At 39.0% G+C, this 23,643-nt stretch overlaps 2 protein-coding genes across 2 annotated transcripts; both read left to right on the top strand.

Moving 5' to 3' along the window:
• Positions 1 to 2,243: 2,243 nt before the first annotated feature.
• Positions 2,244 to 13,829, top strand: GDF10 (growth differentiation factor 10). The gene is made up of 3 exons (XM_015633589.1): positions 2,244 to 2,626; positions 7,601 to 8,508; positions 12,806 to 13,829. Exons 1-3 carry the CDS (start codon positions 2,329 to 2,331, stop codon positions 12,995 to 12,997), a joined length of 1,398 nt encoding a protein of 465 aa, XP_015489075.1. The 5' UTR covers positions 2,244 to 2,328; the 3' UTR covers positions 12,998 to 13,829.
• A 4,459-nt stretch (positions 13,830 to 18,288) lies between these two features.
• On the top strand, positions 18,289 to 22,695 carry GDF2 (growth differentiation factor 2). The gene is made up of 2 exons (XM_015633590.2): positions 18,289 to 19,027; positions 20,666 to 22,695. Exons 1-2 carry the CDS (start codon positions 18,682 to 18,684, stop codon positions 21,604 to 21,606), a joined length of 1,287 nt encoding a protein of 428 aa, XP_015489076.1. The 5' UTR covers positions 18,289 to 18,681; the 3' UTR covers positions 21,607 to 22,695.
• Positions 22,696 to 23,643: the final 948 nt, after the last annotated feature.

Below are 23,643 nucleotides of genomic sequence, written 5' to 3'. Positions count from 1 at the left end.
ATAGCTCCTTTGTAGAGCTATCACTAATTCCATAAGAAAACATTATTTGATTTCTTTTTCACATATAAGCTGTTATTAAGGGTATGTAACACTATTTATATCACAATGATTTCAGTAGGAAACTTAGATCTGCAGTTTAAAATCTTGACTGCATTGTTCTAACTATAAGGAGACTTTCTCCAAGTCTTGGCTTGCAAAGCTTTGACTTAAGCTATTTAAGAAGAAGAAGGGAAGAAGAAAAGAAAAAAAGAAAAGAAAAAAAAAAAAAGAAAAAAGACTCTACTTGGCAAGAGCTTTAATTAGCAGAAATTTCCACGCTAGGAATATTATTCTGCATGAGCAGAAATTGCATAGCTCTTGCCTCTAGATGCCTTAGAGATGCCATTGATTGGCCATATTCAGAACAGGGGAATTATGTGACCCAGTGCTAATTTGAATTCCTTTACCAAACACATTTTTATTTCATCATCTCAGCTGCATAAAAGAGTCAAAGTACCAGAGCTTTAAAGACTTTGAATTCCTGCTGTTCTGCAATAAAATAAGGCAAGAAATATTAGCCATCCCTGGTTGATTCTTCAATTCTTTCCCAACAATGTCAAAGTATCAGTGTCCTACAGGTTTTAGTGCAGGTTAAAGACTGATACAAAGTGTACGCCTGAATAGAAGTTTGGAGTGAGTTAAGGAGAGGGAGAACATTTTAATGGGACATTGGTCCAAAATAGCCCAGCTTGTTTCTACCTCCTGCTGCCTCTTCCTCCTTTTCACAGGACCTTGATTGTATAGAAACAGTACAGACAAAAACCACAAACAACAAAAGGTTCGCTCACACCCCCAGTGGAGGTCATGAGCATGCTACCATGGAGAAAAAAAAAAAAGCATCAAAGGGTAGTTTGGCTTACTTATAAGCAAAGATTAATTAATAGAAGGTTTGATACTTTAGCAATGTACATTTGGGCAAATTTGTATTTGCAAATTGTTTGTTTCACATATTCAAAGGGCACAGAGCAATAAGGCCTAGTGCTAACGTTAAAAATGAATCAAGTCTTCCTTTGCCATGATCCAAAAACTACAAACTTGTGGTTCAGAGGCTGTCAATAGTATCTGCTCAGACTTAACACTACAAGGTTAAAAAAAAAAACCCAAAAAACCACCAAAGTGTTGTGTTATACACAGCAAGAGTACCTTTTCCAACAATTTTTCAGTTATTGCATTGTATACCCTCCAAGAAAAAGTAACTGTCTTGGCTACCAGTGAAAAAGCTTTTAAAAAGGAGGCAGAATTTTAAAATTCCCTTAAAATATACCCCTCTCCTTATAGGTTGTCTTTAAAACTGCTATTCATTACACCAGCATTTATACCCACTGGATGACTGTGATTCAGAACCACCTGTGTCACATGATGAATAAGTGCAACATGCACTATTCACTTTTAAATCAACCCCCTCTGACCTAAGCCATGTAAATCCTTCAGAAATTCACACCAGTATTCTCCTCCTTCAAATCACACATAGAAATAGCCCAATGACGAAAGTTTACCCGTGCACAGCCCCTTTAACCCCGACCATTTAAGTATCTGCTTGGAATTATCAGTGACCCTTGCTGCACTCCTGGCTAGCTCACACTGGCTCTTCTAGACTAGGACACACGAGGACTTTTCTCCGGGGTTCTTGAAATAAACACGATTCACAGCGTTGCCTTTACAAGACAGCACTATCAGTTCTACCAGCAAAGACGAAACAGCGAAGACCCTTCCACTTTCGGCACGTATATGCGCACCCTTCCCTTGTCATGCTGTCCCTGCCAGTCACTCACCCTTCCGTCCCCTCACCGCTTGCCCGCCCAGCTTGGTATCTGTTGCTTCTATCTTTCAGAAATTATTTTCATGCCCTCCACCCCTGCCTCCCGGCTGGCGCAGGCAGCCAAGGTGCCGTCCTGCCGCAGCGCTCGATGCCGCAGCGGTGACATGTGTCTCTCATCAGCAGCTGGGCGCTAATTAATTCAGATCCTTTTCCCGCTACGCTTTAGGGAGCGTGGAAGCCCCACGTTGGAGAAATGCAGCGTCCCCTCCCGCGGTCCCCCCGCACCCGGACCCCTGGAGCTGCCCCCGCTCCGCCGCCCCCGGCCCGCAGCTCCTCGCCCCCGGGCCCGGGGATTGGCCCGGCGGAGGCGGCATCAGCGGCGGGGGGGGGGCGCCCCCACCCTCCCTCCTCCTCCCTGGCCCCGCCGCCCCCTCGCCCCGGTGCGGCAGGGCCAACCGGGAGACCCAGACGCAGGCAGAGACCCAGCCGCCGCCGCTCCGCGCCCGGCCGGCCGCCCGCAGCATCCCCCGATGGCCGCCCGCCTGACCTGCTGCCTCCTGCTGTGGGCCCTGGGCCATGGGGGCTGCCGCTCGCCTGCGGGGGAGGGCGCCGGCTGCCCGCCCGCCTGCCCCGTCCGGCCGCCGGCCGACCCGGACTCGTCCGCCCCCGGCCGCGACCCCCGCGGCGGCTCTTCGCCGCCCCCTGGGCTGGGCGGCATCGCTCAGGACATGGTAGCTGTCCACATGCTTAAGCTCTACGAGAAGTACAACCGGGAAGGGAGCCGGCCCGGCGACGGCAACACGGTCCGCAGCTTCAAAGCCAGGCCGGGTAAGACGGGCCGGGAGCGGGGAGCACCGCTGGAGCCCCCTCGCTCCTCTTTCGCTTAAAAGTGACGGGTTCGCGTCGAGGTTGTCATTGACTGCGGGGGGTGTCACTCTGGGTGAATGCTAGGGGGTCCCCTGCTACCTACACGGACAGGGTGTCTGTCGCCCCTCTCTTTGCGGACGGCTTCCCACCTTCCCTGACTCCCCGGAGAGTATCTCCCCTGGGAAGGTCTCCTTTGCTGTGGATGCAGACCAGTGGCAAAAGAAGCGCCGTCCCCAGCGCATATTGCACAGGGCCAAAAGATTTTCCGAAATGCTTGTAGCATAAACCTAGTAGCGAGTGCTCCAGGCACTGGTCCTCTCCCCGGCTCTTCTCGCAGCCTCAGAAGTTTCTGCTAGGAAGAGTGCCGCCTACAGGACCGCCTAAAACTGCTCGGCATCTTAAATTCCTTGCACCGCCTAAACCTGGGAGGACAGGTACCCGACTTCCCTCTCCCCAGTTCTACTTGGCTTGATTATGAGGGTGGAGAAACATGTGTTGTGTCAAAACTACATTTTCATTATCCCAATATTATGTCAAATAATAAAAAGGAGGTTTGCCTGGTTAATAATCCATACATTTATTATCCTTTGCAAAGGAAACGCAAACTCTCTTTTCTGGAAAAAAACTTCCTTCTTTGGTTAACACTTACAGACTGTAACTAAGATCTTAGTTCTTAAAATAAGAACTGTATCAGTTTACAGAATCTAGTTGTTACTACCTTGTCAGAAATATTCATTATTCTATTTAGACAAATCTGATGGATTGAAAGTCACAAAAGCAGATTTTGCATTCATCCATTTCTCCTCCACTTAAGTCTCATGTATAGAGTACAATGCAGCATACAATGTTTTAGGGAATGCTTACTATAATATTGCACAATAATTCAGATTCTTTTGTGCACCCCAATTTAATTTCTGTTCTATGTCAACTGTAATACTAAAAAGTAATCATATTCAAGGAGGAGGAAACTCCATGGAAGAGTAAATGGCTAAAGAAAATGTCATAAAATCTAAGAGTTAGTTATGATGTAAAGCAATTGCAGAGATTTGGGAGAAAAATAAATTGTCATGCTCTAGAACATTAGCTAGCAGTTGCTACATATATAGGGGTTAGGAAGGAAGTTCCACTGTGGATGGTTTTCCATTTCACTTTTATTTTTCTGTGAACTGAGCAGCTAATACTGGCTGCCACCCAAATAAAGCTCTGGACTAAAAGAGGGATTCGGGGACAAGGCAAGAATTGCACTATATTATTTTTCTTAATTTTTCAGATAATCTGATGCACACACTACTTTCATCAGAGTAGCCTAAGTTGTAATTCTGTTTTAAAACACTAAAATAGTGGTGTTTTCTACCCACAGGTAGACTGTGCTGACCAAATACAAATCAATATTATTTCACTCATTTGTCTGATCATCCAACCAAGGCAAAGAGGCCCAAAATTAACTTGGCTTTCCCTGCAATGGAAATAAGGCATATCCATGTCCAAAACTCCTGTCCCCTGTGTCTTATCTATGTACTGTCTTTACTGGATCCCATCTTTCCCAAATAAAGCTCCTCTGCACTGTTACTTTGAACTGCATTCATCAAGCTAGTGATAAAAACTCTAAAATGTACCATAGAATGATGCAAGATAAGGGAGGAGAGAAGAACCTTATCTGCCACCATGTTTATCTGCTGTGAGAAATTGTAATATTTCCTTCTGAAAGAGGAAATTGGCATGTGTTTTTCTAACAAGACCTGGAACATCCACTATTTATAAAACATGGATAATATTGCAGTCCTATTGAAATAAGCAAAACAGACTACACACACAATAATTTTCATTATCCCAAGCAATGGACTTACTTCTTTTATCACACACCTTTCAGAAAATCTGTAACTGTCTGTTCCTGTGGTGCTGCTTAAAGCTGTTTGTTATGTGACACTCAAGCATCAGGGTTGTTACAGTTGTCAAGATGAAGGCTCCAGAGATACAAAATATATTGGTCCAGACATTTGTCCTTTGTCAAATGTATTACTGAGTTCTCCTCAACCACCCAGTTGTATTGCCATCCTTCCTGCTCCCTAGAGAGTATAGGTGGTGTTGACTGAGCTATGGAATGTGTAATATTTTTCCATATTCATTGCGAGGCACTTGAAATATAAATGTATGTGCTGTTTGCATGTTGCCCAAATACAACTTTTTGGTTTTGTTCCTCTAGCAGTATGCACCCCTTCAGAAAGAGTCCTTCACAAACATCTGATCACCTCCTGTCAGGTCACCCCTACATGTGTTCACAGGGGTTCATTATTTTTTTTAATAAGGAGCTGAGAGATAGTATAAGAACTAATTTCTAAGGTTTCTTATTTCTTTAGGTGCTTTCCAGTTTGTAGGGAACTTTGTAGCTTTAGAAAACAGCACCAACTGGCTGAAGTTAGTAGAGTCATAATTGGTTTGTGACTAAATGTGAAATATTAAGTTATTGTCCAACTTCACCTAAATTGCTGATTGATGGGTTATAGTCTTCATGGCAGCAATTTACTGCCTAACCATGAAACTCCCCCATAAATTGACTCTTGCAGCTCAGACTCATTCCCTGAACACGACACATCCTCTGTGCTAAACAAAGCAAAGACATTAATGAAAAGGAGAAAATAGCAGCCATTTAATTAAGATTGTATTATAATGCATGTGTGCAAGAAAGCCAAATCAAGACTGATAATGCGTGGTTGACAAGTTGGCAAAAGCCTGAGTGTACTTTTGCAATATGGCTCCATCCAAAACCCAAATCTTCTAAATTTGTAACAAGTCTATGCTTCCTGACGTCTGGATTTTCAGTAGCTGCAGATTCAGATTCTTATTCCATTTTACAAAGAAATTTGACTTTTGAAAGATGTGTTTCATTCTAGAGTACAGAATTATTTTAGATAATTCAGCCTCCCTTTCTCTGATCTATCATTACAAGTTATTTTCCCTTCTGAAATCCCAAGACACTAGTGTTTGAAATGTCTATCCCAACAATGATTGTGCATCATAGCAGTAACTACACATCTGATAGTGCTTGGAGCATTCTACTACTAAAAGAAATATTTAAAAATTCAACTGCATGCAGTTTGGTTGGAGAAAACCAGTAGATAGACTTCTTTTTAGAAACATGCCTTCTGCAATAATAAAGCCTGGTGTTCTACTCTCTTCCTTGGCCCAAGAAATCATCTAGTAGCCTTGTGAAACTGTGCTTCAAAGACTTGAATAAAATCTAAACCCTTAAGTTTTTTCATAGTATGAGCGCCTTGACATATGACTAGTGGTGATTAAAAGTTTACAATAGGAATCCTGTCCTAAACTGACAGAAACAAATAGATTCTTATCACATCAGTGCAAGCTGTTCCACTTCACTGTATCAAGAACAAAATATACATGGTGTAGAAGGAAAATGCATATTTGAACATTTGTACTCCAAGACTGCCTGTGTGGATTTGCAATTAATGATCATGCTTATCTGCTGTTCTTTTAGTCCAAATCATGGGTCTTTTCAGCATTAACTGGGAGATAGTAACAAACAATTTAGTAAGGTGTGGCAGTATTCATTTCCTTCTTTCAAATGAAACCACTTTTAAGGAAGAATGTTCCAAGAGGTGGCAATTAATGATACTGCCTTTCTATTGTTGCCAAAATTTCTGTGGCTTGTCATCCATAGTGGACTGAAAAACAAACCTAAGTGTTTCTGGGAAGCCTGGCTGTTGCATTTGTTGGGTTTTGTTTGGTTTGGGGTAGTTTTTTACTTCCTTCTGTCAGAGAATTTTCAGGTACATCAAACAGGGCTGCTAGAGGGTTGGTCCACTTGGTTTAATTAAAGATGCAAATTTACCAACTGTAATCCTTTGGTGCATTCTAAGTGGTGTTTGAGCTTGGGATAACAGGAATCACTTCTTGGTTCTGCCACCACTTTGCCATATACTGTTGAACTAGTAAAAAAAACAAAGGCAACTTTTCACAATGATAGACTATTAAGGTATTGTCTTTTTATGCTGGGATGGGAATACATTTTAACACACTAAGAGAGGTTTCTACTGTTTAAATAAACATGATGCAAGCAGTTATTAGTGTAAAACTGCTCATCTTCCTCAAAAGGAGGGAAAAGATGTAAGCTGAGCACAAACTGTTCAACTAGCTAAAGAGCTGTTTCAAACAGAGTTTGAATTTTAAGAGTCAGCTCCTGTTCAATAGCATTTTTCACTAACTTAGCACATATATAAACACAAGCCTTAGAAACCAAATGTGTTTTACAGTGCTTTAAACAAAACTCCTACATGGTATGTACTGGAAAGCAGGATTGATCAGAGGAGTAATGACCCCCAAAATGTGTCACACTGCTTACTGCCAGACCCCTTGTGAAATATCTCGTTTGCACTACTTGCAGATGATGACCTGCTGCCCACAGAGTTAGCACCCAGACATCTTTCAGGAATCTGCAGTCAGCTTTAGATTAGACAATCTTAAATATTAATTGTAAACCAATTTTCTCCTAGTACTGGTTTCGGCAAGGTATTTCTCTGAGCCACAGGTAAATCAGACAACTTCTCTGAGCCTGTGTCATAAACTAAATACAATCAAGGATTGCTTTTTTTGCCTGCCTAGAATGAAAGGTAGTCTGGAACTAAAAATCTCTTGAAAGAATTTTATCCCTTGTGTGTAAAAAAGATGCCCAGTATGTTGGACACTCAGTGTTATTGTAATACTGCTATTAAATAGATTTTTTCCTCTTCTTATTCATCATAGTTTTAAGCTGAAGTGACAAGCTTATATATAAAATTATATATAATGAATATATATAATTAATGATTTGATGTAAGTGAAAAGTAAAACTTGTTAATTCACTTAAATGGAAATAAGATTTGACTATCATTTCTGGTCTCAAATATATATATCCATGTTTTCCTTGCTCTCTTGCAGAATTCTTGGCCCAGAAGCCCTTGTACTGCTTCAATCTGACATCCATGCAGGATTCAGAAATGATCCTTGCTGCCACTTTTCACTTCTATGCTGACAAACGCCCTCGGCACCGGGAAGTGTTTTGTAAACGGTCCAAGAACTCATCCTGCCGCCTCCTTCACCTGCCTCCAGTCCTGCCGCTCAACCTAGTTTTTCAAAGCATTCACCAGAATTCTGCCTATGGAGTAGTGAAAGGGAACTTCACTGTGCTGCTTCAAAGGCGAGGGGCTTGGCATGCAAAGGACATTTCACACATCGTAAAAGAATCAAAACGAGCTGGAGAGCTCATTCTCTGTGCTGAGCTTGATTCTGGGGAGAAACACCAGGGCTTCCCCGAACAGGCTGCCAGCCATTTACCTTATATTCTAGTTTATGCCAATGATCTTGCAATCTCCGAACCTAACAGTGTGGCAGGCACCCTACAGCGTTATGATCCATTCCCTCCCAGTGACGGGGACCCAAATCTATCCCCTAATGCTTCTACTGATACTCGAGTTAGGAGGGATACTTACCTCGCTAGCTCTATTCAGAACAACGAGTTGCCAGAAGTCGATTATAGCAACAATAAATACAACAAACATGACATATGGGAGAATGCCTACAGATCCTTGAAACCAAAAGCCTCACGCAAAGATCGAAGGAGAAAAGGGCAAGAAAATTCACAAACACTTAAAAAGTCTCAGGTGCTAAATTTTGATGAGAAAACAATGAAGAAAGCAAGGCGAAAACAATGGAACGAGCCAAGGATTTGTTCAAGAAGATACATGAAAGTTGACTTTGCTGATATTGGCTGGAATGAATGGATCATATCTCCCAAATCATTTGACGCTTACTACTGTGCAGGTGCATGTGAATTTCCAATGCCCAAGGTAGTATGCCTTTTTACTCCTGTCAGCTTGCAAACACTAGACCTACTGTTCTGCTGATCCAGCTACTTCTTCAGTTAGAATTTCCTTTAGATTTTTACTTTTTTCATTGTGTTTTGTTGCCCTGACCCAAAGAATTTAAACAATATTCTTTCCATCAACTTAGTGATCAGAGTGCAAAAAAGATTCCCAGTTTTCTTCATGTGCAATCTGAAGAATAGAAAAAATATCTCAGGTTTATCTTACAATTTCTCATCTAATATATTTAAACTATAGCATAAAGACTTTGTAGCTTATGAAAATATAGTTATACACACTAAATCATCCAAATACTCTATTGTAGTGTAGTGGTAGATGTATGAAGTTTTATATGCTAATATTAAAACAAGCTACTCTATCAGCATATTTCTGATATGCTGATATGATTTTCATATTTCTGATTCAAGCTGTAATACCTTAGAAGCAAAATGAAGTGTAGTTATACTGAGGTATTTTTAACTTCAGGAAACTGCTTGTCACTTTTGAAAACAAAAATACTGATTAAGATGATATATGTGTGTCTAAATTCTAAATATGTTAGAAAATCCTGCTGGAACAAAGACGTTGATTTACCTTATGTCTCTAGAAATGCCACAAAACTGGCTCTAGCACCCTAAAGTAAGCATACTGAATTCCTCCATAGAACCAGTGTGAAATTTGCCAGTGGAGTGTCAAATATTTGTCTCACTCCCACTCTGCTCTATGGCAAGAAGTAGAAAGGCTGATAATCCTATGTTGGACAAGAATTTTAAGGATTTTATAAGGCTTTCAAGTAATGGCAGAGGGGAAGATCTGAAGCACTGCATAACATGCAAATTTAAAAACTGTAATTATTTTGCAATTCTGCCTACAAATGGCCTGATTATTAGTTCAACTGACATTTTTTATATGGTCATTTGGCACATAAATAAAGGATTGTGCTTTACAGCACAGAATCTAAAGGCTCTGAAAAAGGGGTCTGCCCTACTTTACATCCAGGGAGATTGATGTATGTTTGTGTTGAAACAAGTGGTATAATTTCAGGAAGACATGTAGGCTAATTTTAAGTCCAAGAACAGTGGAAATCCAGACTTGGTGATGGGGTGTACAAATCAGACCACATGTTCTTGTGTAGCTGGCCAATGCTGAACCTGGTGTACATAAACTGAAACATGGTCTGGCAAAAATTAAAGCTTGCACAGACTCACATACAACTTCACTTCGTTGTTGTAATACAAACTGATCATGCAACATAATCACCATTTAACTTATTCAAAACGAAAGAGAGCCTGGGAATATGGGTCCTTTGCCATAGATTCACAGTCTAATGCACCATTCACACAACAACATAAAATTTTTAAAAAACAAAGCCCAACCAACCAACAACCCCACCCTTAAAAAAGAAAGATGCATTTAACACATCTGGCTTCTTGTGAGCAAAACAGCACTACAAAAAAGCTGGTAGGGTCAGAAGAGAGGATCAGTTTCTAGCTTAAATAGTTAAAGAAGCTTATATTGCTCACTTACTTATCTAGAAATACAAGCAAATACTTGATAACTAACAAGGATTCCCTTTCACTAGTATCTTGATGCAAAAAAACCAAAATAAGTAAAACAAAAAACCAAATGAAAAAACAGAGAAACTAAATCACAGATACACAGATTTAGGAATTATAGGTTTGATACCAGATTGATTTAATTTGCTTTGGAAGAGGTCTACTGCTTGTTAGCTTTGTATTTTTAAGAGGGGAAAAACAGAAACAGATTCAAAGGTGTAGCTTTTTTTAATGTCTGTTTCAAAAGGAAGAGAGAGAGGACACAAGCATGAATGAAGATTTAGTTCAGAGCATAAGAATTGCTAAATATTACTGAGAGAGAAATTTGTTCTTTCATATATGCTCTAAGTCAGGAAAGTATCAAAGGTCATATTAAAGCTCTTCACAAAGACTTCATCTATATGGTCAACCTATGATGGACAACAGACACCTTATTTCCAAAGTACCCCTTAAGAAATGTGGAGACAGAATTACATGCCTGGCATGTAGGGTATCATCACATTGTAGGTTTACTTATTTTCTTAAGTAAAAGTACATCATTCTGCACATCCACTTTAATAAATGCAAGTCTTGATTTAGATAGATACTCAACAGCTTAGGTACAAATCTTCTCATAGTAAGTTCACTTACCTTCCTGCTGAATTTCTTATTCCATGGAGTGTGAGAAGGAAGATTAGGTTATATGTATGGCTGGCTGCAATGCTGCATTTGCCAAATAAATTCCAGTCCTGCATGTCATAGAACCTGATGTGCTGTATATAACTTTGCAGCCAGCATTTAAAACATTAGCACTTCCTCAGTGCCATTATTACTGGGCATTTAACTAATTATTTCAAACTTTCTACTTTAGCACATTGGGACAAAGTCAAATGTGAAGCCTAGCCCATGATCACTGAACACTGATGCCAGGTTTCCAGAAGGGCTGGAAAAATGCAGAGCCTGGCTGTACGTGGGATGGGTGTGCTGTCTGGCTGTGCTGTGATTACAGGGCTTAGGCAGCCAGATTCCATACAGGGTACCAGTCTATCATAAGCATTTTCCTTTCTAAGCACTTCTGTGCATAGTGTATCCACTTTCAGGCATTAGAAACATAATTAGTGGTGTTGTCCTGGAAGACAGCTGCTCAGTCTAGATAGACTTTGTTCACTTGCAGATATTAGGGGCTGCACAGCAGGAGAAGATCCCTTGAGGATCTGTAAGTCAGTTAGTCCTGTAGTAGTAGTAAGTCCTTGTAGTAGACAAGAGTCCTGTAAGTCAGTAACTGACTGTGAGGGCAATGATGGCTATCCACTGCCCAGAGGCAATAAATGGCATTCCAGTAGCACATTGAGATCTGTGCTTGTTTCAAATAACAGCATGAAATAACACAGGTGCTAGGAACAGTACAGGAGGTTTTTCATAAAGGCTAAATTAAGAACTTGATTCTAGAAGATTTAATTCTCTGAATTTCTATGCTCATCAGTTGCAGACATGAAACTTCCTGTCTCTCTCTTGCTGTCCACATATGCCGACATGGCCAACATGGGTAGAAAATGATTTTTACTTCACACAGCAGCTGAGACCACCTCACTGATGCTTGTCTGTGGACAGTTTTGAAATCTAAATATGAAGGAGGGCAAGAGAAAGCAAGCTGCTGCTAATTATGCTAACATATGCTAATTACAGAAAGGCACTGTGCAGGATTGGTCACTTGTTGGGACTTGGCTATAGGGATGCTGTCTTGAAGGGTCAAGGACAGATTTCACAGTTACTCTTTATAATGGTTTAGTTAAGGAAGATCTGAAAGCCTTAATGGCAGTTAAGATTTGAATCTGATTTGCTGATATGTTACACTTAATGCAAATGTTTCAAAACAGAATTATCCTAAACACAGCTCCTTTGTTCTACCCATGGACTACATAACTTTTCATGTCGGAATGGAAAACCATGTTTTTTGTGACCCTGAACAGGTTTTAGATGCAAAGCTGCTGTGAATCCTCACTTCATACTTCTCCCAGGCCCCCAGCCTGTTTTTTCTTTTTCCCATTTGAGGCTAGCCCATGGGAAGAAAAAAACCCCAAAAACCTGGTAATGAAGGCAAAGGGAAGCAAAGACCACAGATATTAACTATATGTCATACAGAAACCATGATCAGAAAGGCTCTGTCATGGTTTTTGACTATTCTATACTAACTCCCCTGTGGATGCTACTTCTGGAGTACCCTGCTCTTTTTTTAAAAGAGAGTGATTACTCCAGAAAAAAGTAACTAATTGCAGGTTAGCATACATGAGGGAAAGTTCTTTTGGAACATAGGGATAGTTATTTTGGAAGTACTTGGAGTAGCAAATTTGCTAAGTCAGAAAAGAGGTTAAGAAAACAAAACATAGCATCTAGTAACTGGGAACTATGCCCCAGCTCAGGCTTCTTCTGCATGTCAGCCTACAGTATGTAGAAGGTACATTCAAGGACACTTTTCTTCAGGCCTCTGGCTGCTGGCTGTGCCACCAGTGCCCTCCTCTGGTATCTATGAAGGTAGCCTAAGGAACACTAAATATCTGTTGGATATGTCCAGCTCAGGAAAGTTGGAAGTGTGAGACTGGCTGTGCTGCATGGCCCTGTGATTCAAACAATGACATACTTGGTTTATGGAGAAACAAAAAACTACATAGTTATTGTCATTTTCCAAGTTGACCTAGGAAAGTGATTACTTATTAATGAAACTATAACTGTTTCCTTCTCTGTTCTAGATTGTCCGGCCATCAAATCATGCTACAATTCAGAGCATCGTAAAAGCAGTAGGGATTATTCCTGGCATCCCAGAACCCTGCTGCGTTCCTGACAAAATGAGCTCACTCAGTGTCCTGTTCTTAGATGAGAACAAAAATGTTGTTTTAAAGGTATATCCCAATATGTCAGTTGAAACTTGTGCCTGCCGATAAGTTCATACAAACACACCTTTAACAAGGCCCACAAATCCTGCCTGACTGCTCTGGGAAGTTGTAAAGGAGAAATGAATCCACTTGTGTTGATGAACCAATGCAAGTCTCCAGTTGCTCTACAGAGAGTACACAGAGAGACTAAAACAACGCACGTGCTCGCCTCGGAGGATAGGTCGTACTGTCATCGTTTGTCTTTCATATTCATCTTCCAGGAATTCAGTACTTCTACAGATACCTTCCTAACCCACCTAGCCAAGATACATGGTGTTTAGAGAGAAATTTAAGTGTAAACTTTTCCATAATCAAAGGACTAAAATATGTTTTTATGTTATTTTCTGACTATTTTATCTCTGCAGTTAACCAAGAACATGGGAAATGAACTTGCAAAGGCAGGCTTATTTTAGAATATCACTTTTGTACACAAATCAAAAATTTTTGCCTAAAACACTCATACTCTTAATATGCATATTTATACTGAAAAATGCTGTAATAAAAGGCTTAAAATGTATATTTTCTTTGGGATGCAAGTATAGTTCACTGCATAAGTTTTCATATAAACAATATGTTAATATAGTCTTTTTTGGTTACCCTTCCTTAATATATAATTTGTTCTACAACAGACATGTAATATCCCGCATTTTTGGTTTGCTGGATAATTTCAGGTTGTTAAACATATTCTCAGAATAACACATACAATATAGTAATATGTTGAAATACTAAAAATAAAATAACCAAGATTTATATTTTTGTAAATTATGCTTTATATCCTCTAGATTGTTACATGCTTTTAACAAAAGCTAATAAATTAAAGGTACAGTAGTATCTAAAAATATTTGATTGTCTTTCTATAAATGCACTCTCCTGCATTCTGTTAATTAGATGGAAACTAGTAAATAGATGTTAAGCTTGTCATAATGCACTTCAATAGATTAAAGACAGAAGGAAATACTATGATCATCCAGACCGACCTCCTGCATAGCACAGATCAAAGAACCTTGCTCAGCAGTTTCTGCACCATGCATTATGGAACTTCTGTTTTAAGCTTGGGAATATCTTTGAAAAACATGCATAAATTTGGCTTTAAAGATTTCATGTGATAGAATATCTCTACTGGACTACAAGTAGTTGTTCCAAAAGTTAGTGCTCTTTGTTCATATGCAGTGGCTTAATCCTAGACTGAATTTGATGAGCTTTAGCTTCAATTCAATGGATCTCACTGTAACCTATTTCATTAGATCCCTTTTATCTATTATCCAAGATACTTTCACTGTGTATTTTTAGTATAGAGAGTAGGGTCAAGTTACATTTTGGCTAAGATTTAAATAGATTGATTTCTTATTCTAAGCCTTAAAACAATTTCTCACAGCTCTCTTCTGAACTCTTTCCAGAACTTTCATTAACTTTCTTTTCAAACAATGAACATCAAAATGGGAAACATTTGGCAGTGGTTCCATTGGAAGTCTTTATAGAAATAAAGTCTCTGCATCCCTCTAACTCCTACACAATCCCCTGTTGATACATTTATGGTAGCCTTTTAACTGCAGCAGTCTTTTAAGAGCTGGTGTTCCCATCATGGTGTCTGTCAATCCTCTTAGTGTCCCCATGTTCTAGGACATACTTGCCACATACTTCATTTTCACCCACCTGCTGTACAATAGAATAAAGAAACCAACAGTGGAAGAAACATCTGAAGTCTGTAAAGTATCACAGATTATAAGACATGGAGTGCTTCCTCCTCAAGAAACAGTCTAACCTTAGGCACTACCTTATCCTATTAAGAGCTGCTTTGTTTAAGGGAAGGATATTACACATACTTCCTTCTGATGAACAAATAACTAGAAGGCTCCAGTTCTACTAAGGTTCTAGGTATCTTCTGCCACCAATTTTCTATGCTCAGGTAGTGCAGATTCTCAGACAACAGAGGTGTGTAAATGTGGTAGTTCCTGCTAATGTGCATAAAAGCAAGATTCAGCATGCATGAGAAGCTTTGCAAGGTTACTTTCACAGCAGTTCTTCCTAATTCCTCCTAGAAAGCTCTGACTAAGAAGCAGCTCTATGGTGCCCTGTCTACCAGTTACATCTGACAAAAGATCACTGATCAAGTTTTCAGTTCTTCTTCCCAAAGTACTTTTGTACTTTGTAAATTACTACAGTAAGGTACACCAGAACTCTTGGGAAAAATCTTTGTATAATGTTGCTTTTAGAGATCTGCCTTATACAATTACAATTTTGTGGTTTTATAAGTCATGAGAAACTGAACTACAATTGACAGAGCAATGCCAATGTATAAAGAAACATTTAAAATTTGTCAGAAAGTCGTCATTCCTATAGAATAGCCATAAGCCTAACATTTTTCAAAGCATCTTAATAAATCCATGTTATTTCTGTTCTCTATAAAAATCTATCTTCTTATGTAGGTCTAGTCTTTCTCTCATCTCTCACTAGCTCTTAACAGCCTGACATATTAACTTAGTGTGCTTATATTCTCATCTATAGCATTTTTTTTCCTTAAGGAGTATTTGCCATATCTTGAATTAGTCCTTGGATAAAAACATTCTTTTTAATGATGCAAGCTATTATGGCAAGAGATACCACACTGTGATCTAAGGTCTATAGGACATAAGAAAAAATGTTACTGCTACTCATAAGGACACCTACAAAACTCTAAGATGTTAAAACTGCATTTAAAGTTCTGTTGGCAAAACTATATATATTACACCTGTAAGTGTCATTGCCCTCAAAACATACCTTTGCTACACAAGTCATACACATCTCTTATTGGTAAAGCTCATTTCATTTAGAGTTCAGCTGTACTGGTCAATTCTTCAATGCAAAAAATGCTTTCAACCACTTTTCGTGGTTTAAGTTACTCCGTTTTGGATCTTTGGTGTTTTGATGTCTAATCTTCCTTTGGAAAGAGAAACTTTGCATTTGAAATGGCACAAATGGAGACAGCTGCTGCCAGAGCTGATACCCCTACTGTCTTGGTTCCAACAGAATTTTTTATTTCTTTGAACATCTTATAAACCATTCTGCTCAATGCTTGAGTTTCTAGAGAAAGTTACTAGAGATAAAACAGGTCAAGATAATTCCACTAACTAATCCTAAAAGAAAATGGTATGAGTAAAGACAGATAAAACATGAAAACAGCTGATACTAGCCAGCGAAGTGTCAAAACCTTTTTTTCTAAAACAAATTCATTCTTTCAGGCCACTGTTTAATTGCCAGGGATAAAAGCAAAAGCTACAATGTACCTAGGTTTTTGTGGAGTATTCAATTCACTTGCACGAGGCTGCATAATTAAAATGAACCGCTGGACAATATTAATGTGTTTGTGTAAGTAATGTGTATCACATTAATTAAAATCTGTCTCACTGCCAAACCTCAAAGAACAGTTTTCAAAAGGAATTTCCACTGAGTTAAACTGTTCATTGTAAAGTTTCTGCAAAGCTGACACTTGGCCTGACACTATTTGACACCTTCATGTATGAACTTAGAGTCTGTATATAGCAACTCCCAAAGCATTTGCAGGAAGAGAGAGGTATTTATAGAGATCATTTGATCTAACTGCCCTTCATGTAATTAAAATTAATTTTAAAGTAGACATGCAGAACTTCAGGTACCTAGATACAAAGAATAGAAGCTGCTCCTACTGAGTACAAGACTGCTTGTACTTCAAGACCCTTGAAATTCATACAAAAAATTTGTGGCTGCCATGTATTTGTGATGCAGTTTGAGCATCCAGTATGATGCTATATAATGGCAGACAGTGAAAGCTTTGGAAAGAGACATTGGAGCAGTGAACCACATAAAGAAAGGATATTTTATTTCTGCATGTGGCACTGGCGGATTACCACTAGAAAACTATGTATAGCCTTAGAGTTCACTTTTTCATGAAGTCACTCAAATTTTGAGAGACACAAAAAAGAAAGAAACGAAAAACACAGAGAGAAAATGTCTTTTGTTAGTAAAAAGAACAATCTGTTTATCAGAAAGAAAACTAAGAAGTAACTTGATTACACTGTGCAAGAACTTTGATAGGGGAAAAAATGCCATTGCAATGAGATTCCTTAAAGTAGCCAGAAAGTTACAAGAATTCCTGTCTAGAAGGTAACATCAGGTACAATGAAATAATGAATGTGGCATGAAGGGTTTTGTAGCTGTAGGTGATAATCTTTTAGCTAGAAAAAGTGAAGAAATTTTTGATTATTTGACATGTTCAGAAAAAGTCTGCTGGCACTAAAAAAGTTATGTTTAGCCAAACAAAAGTAATTGGACTCTGCATATAGGTAGGAAACACAAAGGGCCTGAGTAAATTTAACTCTTGCTATGCAGGAGATCAGGATCAAAGCCAAATAATCCTTTTTAACTTTATGTCATAGGATCATAATTAACCAGGATCTTGGATTCAAGTTATCACTTGAACAGACAATAAGCAAGCATTGCAGAAGTCTCAGATCACTTTAAATGCTGTGTTATCTACTGCTAAAAAATCCAAGAGGAATGGCCAAAAAAGGCAAAATCTTGACCACATGTTTGCAATGAGATTTTTGTTAATGTGAAAGCTCATAATACTCTTCAGGTTTTGCGATGCCTACAGCATGAATTGAGTTCTTAGAAAAAATGATGCATTAATAGTACAGAAAAAGCAGTTATGTATCATTAGATTAAATCATTAATACATTCATTAAAATAAATAAACCTGGGGGTTTTTTCTGCATTATGAGAGATTATTTTGCTTTGGCTTGTTCTTCTAATGCACACAATATCTTCAGAGATAATCTGTATCTTCAAAAGGATTTTTTACTTTCCCTGTGGTCTTGGAAGACCTAGTTCTGTCTTCATTTTGAGGTTGCTAAAAAAATGGCTGGTTGTTTTTGGACTGGATTGACCATCATAAATCTATGAAATATATTACATAAGATACTATAAAAACAAGCCTAAATTCCCATACACAAAGGAATCAAACTGAAAATGGAAAAGCCTGCAAACAACATGAAGCACTTGACACAAAACAGATATTTCACTGTGTACAAACAATAGCCCTTGGCTGATAAACGAAGAGAAGTTTTAAGGTTGCTTGTAATGTCATGAGATCATGTCTTGCAGAATCACAGGTCTCCATCAAACTAATGGGCATTTTCTGATTGTATGTGAAGGAAATGAATAAAAGATTTGTAAGGTATTATTTGCTAGTAGCTAATAGAGTGATTTTGTTCTAGATCTGTATTTTCCAGACTTGCTGAAAACAGTGTAAACTTCTGCATCCCTAAGAAAGCTTCTCTCTGTGTTGGCAAGGAAATGATAGAAGAATGTAATTAAGCAAAAGATGACCCTAAAGTGAAATGTGGATTCTTTACAATATACAATGTCCTTCCCACCAGCCACATGTGTTTGTCAGATGTTTACAGAATCTTCATTAACTAAGAGCTTTGCTAGATAACAGAAGCTGAAGCATGGCATCAATGACTCTGATAAGGACAAGTGTACGACCAATCTGCTTGACAACTGACAAGAGGCTGGGGTTTGAGGCAGACTGCAAAAAGAACACAAGAAAGTGATTTGCAAAGTGCATTCCAGTTGTTTGCCTTACATCTTCTTTCCTCTGTATAGAAACAAGACTGGCAATCAGCTAAAATACCCTTGTCCTCCTGTCTCTCCACCAGAAACTAAATATAGGAGAAATGCATTGTTTTGGTGTATTAGCTGCATTGTCTGTTTTTAACATCATTGCTTGTTTGACAAGAGGCAAGCCTTTGGAAGACTGGAGCAGGCTATCAGCTATGGGAAAGTCTGATGCACACTTTCATGATCCTGGGGAAGTAGAAGATGAGACCCATTTCAACTTTAAATCTTTCTTGGAGAATATGAAGATGGATTTACTACGGAGTTTGAATTTGTCAAGAGTCCCCTCACAAGTGAAGACCAAAGAAGAACCACCACAGTTCATGATTGATTTATACAACAGATACGCTGCAGACAAGTCCTCCATCCCTGCATCCAATATTGTAAGGAGCTTCAGTACTGAAGGTAGGAAAAATTTGTGGATTACAATTTTTAAAGAAGTACATGAATAGTAAATAGTCAGATTCTTTTGAAGTTTGGAGGAAACAGAGTTCCTAATTTCCACAGATTCTTTAGAAATTAAACATTAAAATTTTGGATTGAATTCTTATTCTATAGTTTCTTTCAGTCTTTAAAAAATGCAGTTACCTTTCATTTTCTTATTTGATTTTTCACTGTACAATATTCACTTCTCAAATGATTGAAGACAATGCACCAAATAACAAGGTTTACATGAAACATGTTAAGCAATCCTAGATATTTCGTTTGAGTTTTTATGTTAGCATGCAAACTTTTGATCACCTGTAATTGAGACTGATGCTAGAGAGCTTTTCTTTCTGGTGGGCTCTGTACATATTTAAAAACAACAGCAACCAACTGAGAAATTTGTCACTGGCTCCAAGCAAGGAACAGCACTGCTCCGCCAAAATTCTGGATTAGACAAAGATTTATATGCAAATGCTAAGTCATGAACAGAAAAAAATCAAGATCTCTGTCTATGAAACATTAAGCAGACTTTTAAAAGATCCATCAGGCAGTAAAAAAGCTAGAAGTAAGTGCACTCCTAATTATAAAAATGAAACAGGGAGAAATGAAATTTCTGTTTTTATGAAAAATAGACATACACAGGTAACAGCACTAGGGAGAATTCCAAATTCCCAAATTAGTGTCCCTAGTCCTGAAATAAAAATCTCAAAAATAGGACCTCGATTATAGTTTCCATATCTCAACTCTCCCCTCTGACTAGTTTAGAGGGTAAATGATCTGAAGAAATAGCAGCAACAGCTAATTAAAATTGCCCTAAAATCCAGTCATGATTAAGCAGTTAGTTTGCATTGAGCATTAAACATCAGGGATGACTTTTAACCACTACCTATCTGATCTTCCAGCCAAATATCTGCCCCTCCCATAGCAGAGTTGCTGGTACTGCACGAAGATTTGTAGACAACTAACAAGGGTGAACAAATCCTCAGGGAGTCCAGCCTGGAATAGTCTGGGAAGTGGGCATGAAAGGCTGTTTATCACTATGTCCCAGTTCAGATAGACACTAGAGCTTCAATTCAGGACTTTCAGAAACTTTTCTGTTTCCCCAAACTCCCAGTCTAAGCTGCTTTCAAACTTATCTGAAGACAACAAAAGCCTCAGCACAACCAGTTCTTAAAGACACATATATATAAACATATATATATTAAAGCAGTTCATCCCATGCACGATTATAAGAGTAGGAAATCATTGGTATTTTTACAAATGCTTTGTGTAAAAATATCTTTAGCAAATTGCTAAATCTGAAAACTGCAAATGCCTTATTTATGTGCATAATACTGCCCAGCATCATCCATAGTTTGTTCTAGACAGCTTCTTTATACTTTCCTTCACACACTCACCTGGCTATGCAATCACAGTAAAATATGACCAACACTATGGACTTCCATTTCCTCTTTTCACTCTCTGCCCTTGAAACGTGGCCAGAAGACAGGATTATTTTTTTTAAGTTACCATGCTCTTCTTTTATCCCCAAAATATATCCTTTAAAGTCTTTCAAAATCAAGTTACTTGGACAGTCACAGAAGCAGTGTAACCACATGTTTTAATTTCCTATTGCAGATGTTGTTTCTTTAGATTCACCAGAAGAAAACCCATTTCAGAAACACATTTTGTTCTTCAACATCTCTATTCCACATTATGAGGAAATCACCAGAGCTGAACTGAGAATTTATATCTCCTGTCACAGGGAAGTTGGGTCCCTCCCTAGGCTGGAAGGCAACATGGTAATTTATGATGTTCTAGATGATGGTCACTGGGAAAACCCAGAAAGTACCAAATCTTTCCTTGTCTCCCACAATATCCAGGAATGTGGTTGGAAGATGTTTGAAGTGTCCAGCGCTGTGAAAAGATGGGTCAGGGCAGACAAACTGGAGACTAAAAATAAGCTAGAGGTTGTTATAGAGACTAAAGCTCTGAGTGGTTTTACCTGTGGGAAGCTGGATGTCAGCGTTACACCTGACACTAAAAATCTGCCCCTGTTAATAGTGTTCTCCAATGACCGCAGCAATGGGACAAAAGAGACCAAAGTGGAGCTCCGCGAGATGATTGTTCATGAACAGGAAAGTGTGCTCAAGAAACTAGGGAAGAACAACACCTCATCTGAAGAGGAACAGTTGGGAGAGGAAAAGGCCATCACTGGATCCCACCTGCATTCCTCCAGAAGCAAGAGAAGCGTTGGAGCCAACCACTGCAGGAGAACTTCCCTCCATGTGAACTTTGAAGAGATTGGCTGGGATTCCTGGATCATTGCACCAAAAGATTATGAAGCCTTTGAGTGTAAAGGAGGTTGCTTCTTCCCTCTGACAGATAATGTCACCCCAACTAAACATGCTATTGTCCAAACTTTGGTGCATCTCCAAAATCCAAAAAAAGCCTCCAAGGCCTGTTGTGTTCCAACCAAACTGGATTCAATCTCCATTCTTTACAAGGATGATGCTGGTGTGCCCACTTTGATATATAACTATGAAGGGATGAAAGTGGCAGAATGTGGCTGCAGGTAGTATACAAGGCAGAATCTGTAGGAATTGGAGTTTTTCTGTCCTGTGTAAATCTGTACAATAGTGATGCAAATGAAGACCATTGCAAACCATGTTTGGAGCAGGGTATGGGGCTGGTTGTTGTTGCTGCTTGTTTTAAGGGAAAATTGGCATTTAAAGAATGGCAATCATTGTAAATAGCCTGCATTATATATCATGGCAAAAATGAATACTGGATTAAAATATTGTGAGATTGAATGAACTATGCATTATCTGGTGACAGTCAGTCAATGCCTTATTTCAAACTTTCTGTTTAATTGACTTTATTTAGATCACAAACTAGAGGATTTTCAATGGGGGTTTAGGATGTCCTGCAAAAATTTAAGAGCTCTTGAAATCTAATTCTCTCAGTCAACTCTGACATTTTCAACTTCGGTAAAACTCAGTAAATGGAATGTTGTCTGCATGATAAAGTCAGGAATCTAAATCCAGGAAGCCTTTTCTCATATCAGTAATCTCAGAGGCTTTTACAGGCAAATTATTTGTTCCTATAAGTGAAGATTTGCAGTATTCAAAACAGAAGAGACTCTCACTTATTTCATTCCAAAGTTTCCTTCTGTGGGTAGCAGGTGCCTTAGTTTCAACTTTCTTATCCTCAGCGTCCCTATTTTTACCCCTTTCTGGCACATACTTGAATGATAAGAAGTGCAGCCTTCCGCTTCTAAGACACTGTTTCCTAGGAGGAGCAGCAGCCCTTATCGCCGCACAAAGATAAGGAGCCACTCTGACCCACTGCATATTCTTAGTATTTCTTTGCAAGAACATGCAGCCAAATGACGTCCAGCCTTAGAAGCTGTATCCTAAGAGCAGCGGGGGTTGGCAGAGCTCAGCACTTTTGAAAAGCCCAGGCTGCTTATTTAGAGGCCTAAATCTGTGGTTCAGAGTCTGGCATGAGGTTCTGATTTTTTTAAAATTTCTTCTTAGGAGGAACTCTATTTACATATCTATTTTGCATACTAAATTACTTCACTCCTTAGAAGTCTGGGAAAAATGGAAAACTTCTATCTGTGTCATATTAAATTGCTGTATGAGAAATATACCATCATACTATCATTCTTCTGACTTCAGTTGTATTTTCACTAAACAAGGACCCAATCTTTTCTGCAATTAAAGTAAATTTCCTTTGATGCTAACGGAGGTTTTGCCTGTAAAAGGACAAACTGTCTTCCATTGTTTGCAGGTGACAGGTGTACATGCTATACAACATCACCATAGTGCACCTCACTTCTACTCCTTCACCACCTACCTAACACACAGGACACACACTACTCCTTCACATATCTACCTGAGAACTCTTTTGAACCAAATCCTTAACAAATTACACATCGATTCAAAAAGGTAAAGAATATTGATGAGGCAAAAAATCTAAACAGTACCCTAATGTACAGAAGCAACACAATTTAAATCGATACATATGTTTTTAATTAGGACAGCCTGTGGGCAAGACTAATTCATTTGGCATGAACAGGTCAGCTTGAAATCCAATACATGGTTTATTTACTATTGTTAACCTAATACAGAGCAAATAGCAGGTGAGTGGGAGCAGGGCAGTTGTAATTCCATCAAGAACTGCTGGTTAGATCACAAACCATGAGCACAAAGCACGATTCACTAGAATTTTTGAACTGATTTATAGTCTTTTTCTATAGAACTGCTCTGCAATTGGATCAGATCTGAGGTCTGGGTCCATGCAAACTCCATACATCCCTAGCTGCATGCCATTAACCTCTTAAGCTTCCCACAGCAGTTGGGGATGATTACAGCAGTAATCATTTTACCACTGGCTTCTGTCACCTTACAGTGATTGTTACGTCTTCCTCCTGCCAGATCCCCTGTATTCTCTCCTCATTTTGTTCCTGTCTCCTAAGCTCCCAATATTTTTCAAAAGTTCTCTTAAGTGACAGAAACAACCAAACATGCACTTGGTGTAATCACATTAGAAGACTTATTCACCTTCATGTCAATGTAATTGTAGCTAAGTGCCCTCCAGTTATCTAAACA

Source organism: Parus major, chromosome 6 (assembly GCF_001522545.3).
Source record: "Parus major isolate Abel chromosome 6, Parus_major1.1, whole genome shotgun sequence".
In the NCBI taxonomy this organism is placed as follows: Eukaryota; Metazoa; Chordata; class Aves; order Passeriformes; family Paridae; genus Parus; species Parus major.
This window is presented reverse-complemented; position numbering and strand designations above follow the sequence as displayed.

Bases quoted from the DNA above. Each gene is read 5' to 3' on its own strand.
- GDF2 (XM_015633590.2), top strand. From the start codon at position 18,682: ATGCATTGTTTTGGTGTATTAGCTGCATTGTCTGTTTTTAACATCATT. The intron at 19,028-20,665 runs GTAGGAAAAATT...TTCCTATTGCAG, and splicing joins AAGGAGCTTCAGTACTGAAG to ATGTTGTTTCTTTAGATTCA.
- GDF10 (XM_015633589.1), top strand. From the start codon at position 2,329: ATGGCCGCCCGCCTGACCTGCTGCCTCCTGCTGTGGGCCCTGGGCCAT. The intron at 2,627-7,600 runs GTAAGACGGGCC...GCTCTCTTGCAG, and splicing joins CAGCTTCAAAGCCAGGCCGG to AATTCTTGGCCCAGAAGCCC. The intron at 8,509-12,805 runs GTAGTATGCCTT...TCTCTGTTCTAG, and splicing joins GTGAATTTCCAATGCCCAAG to ATTGTCCGGCCATCAAATCA.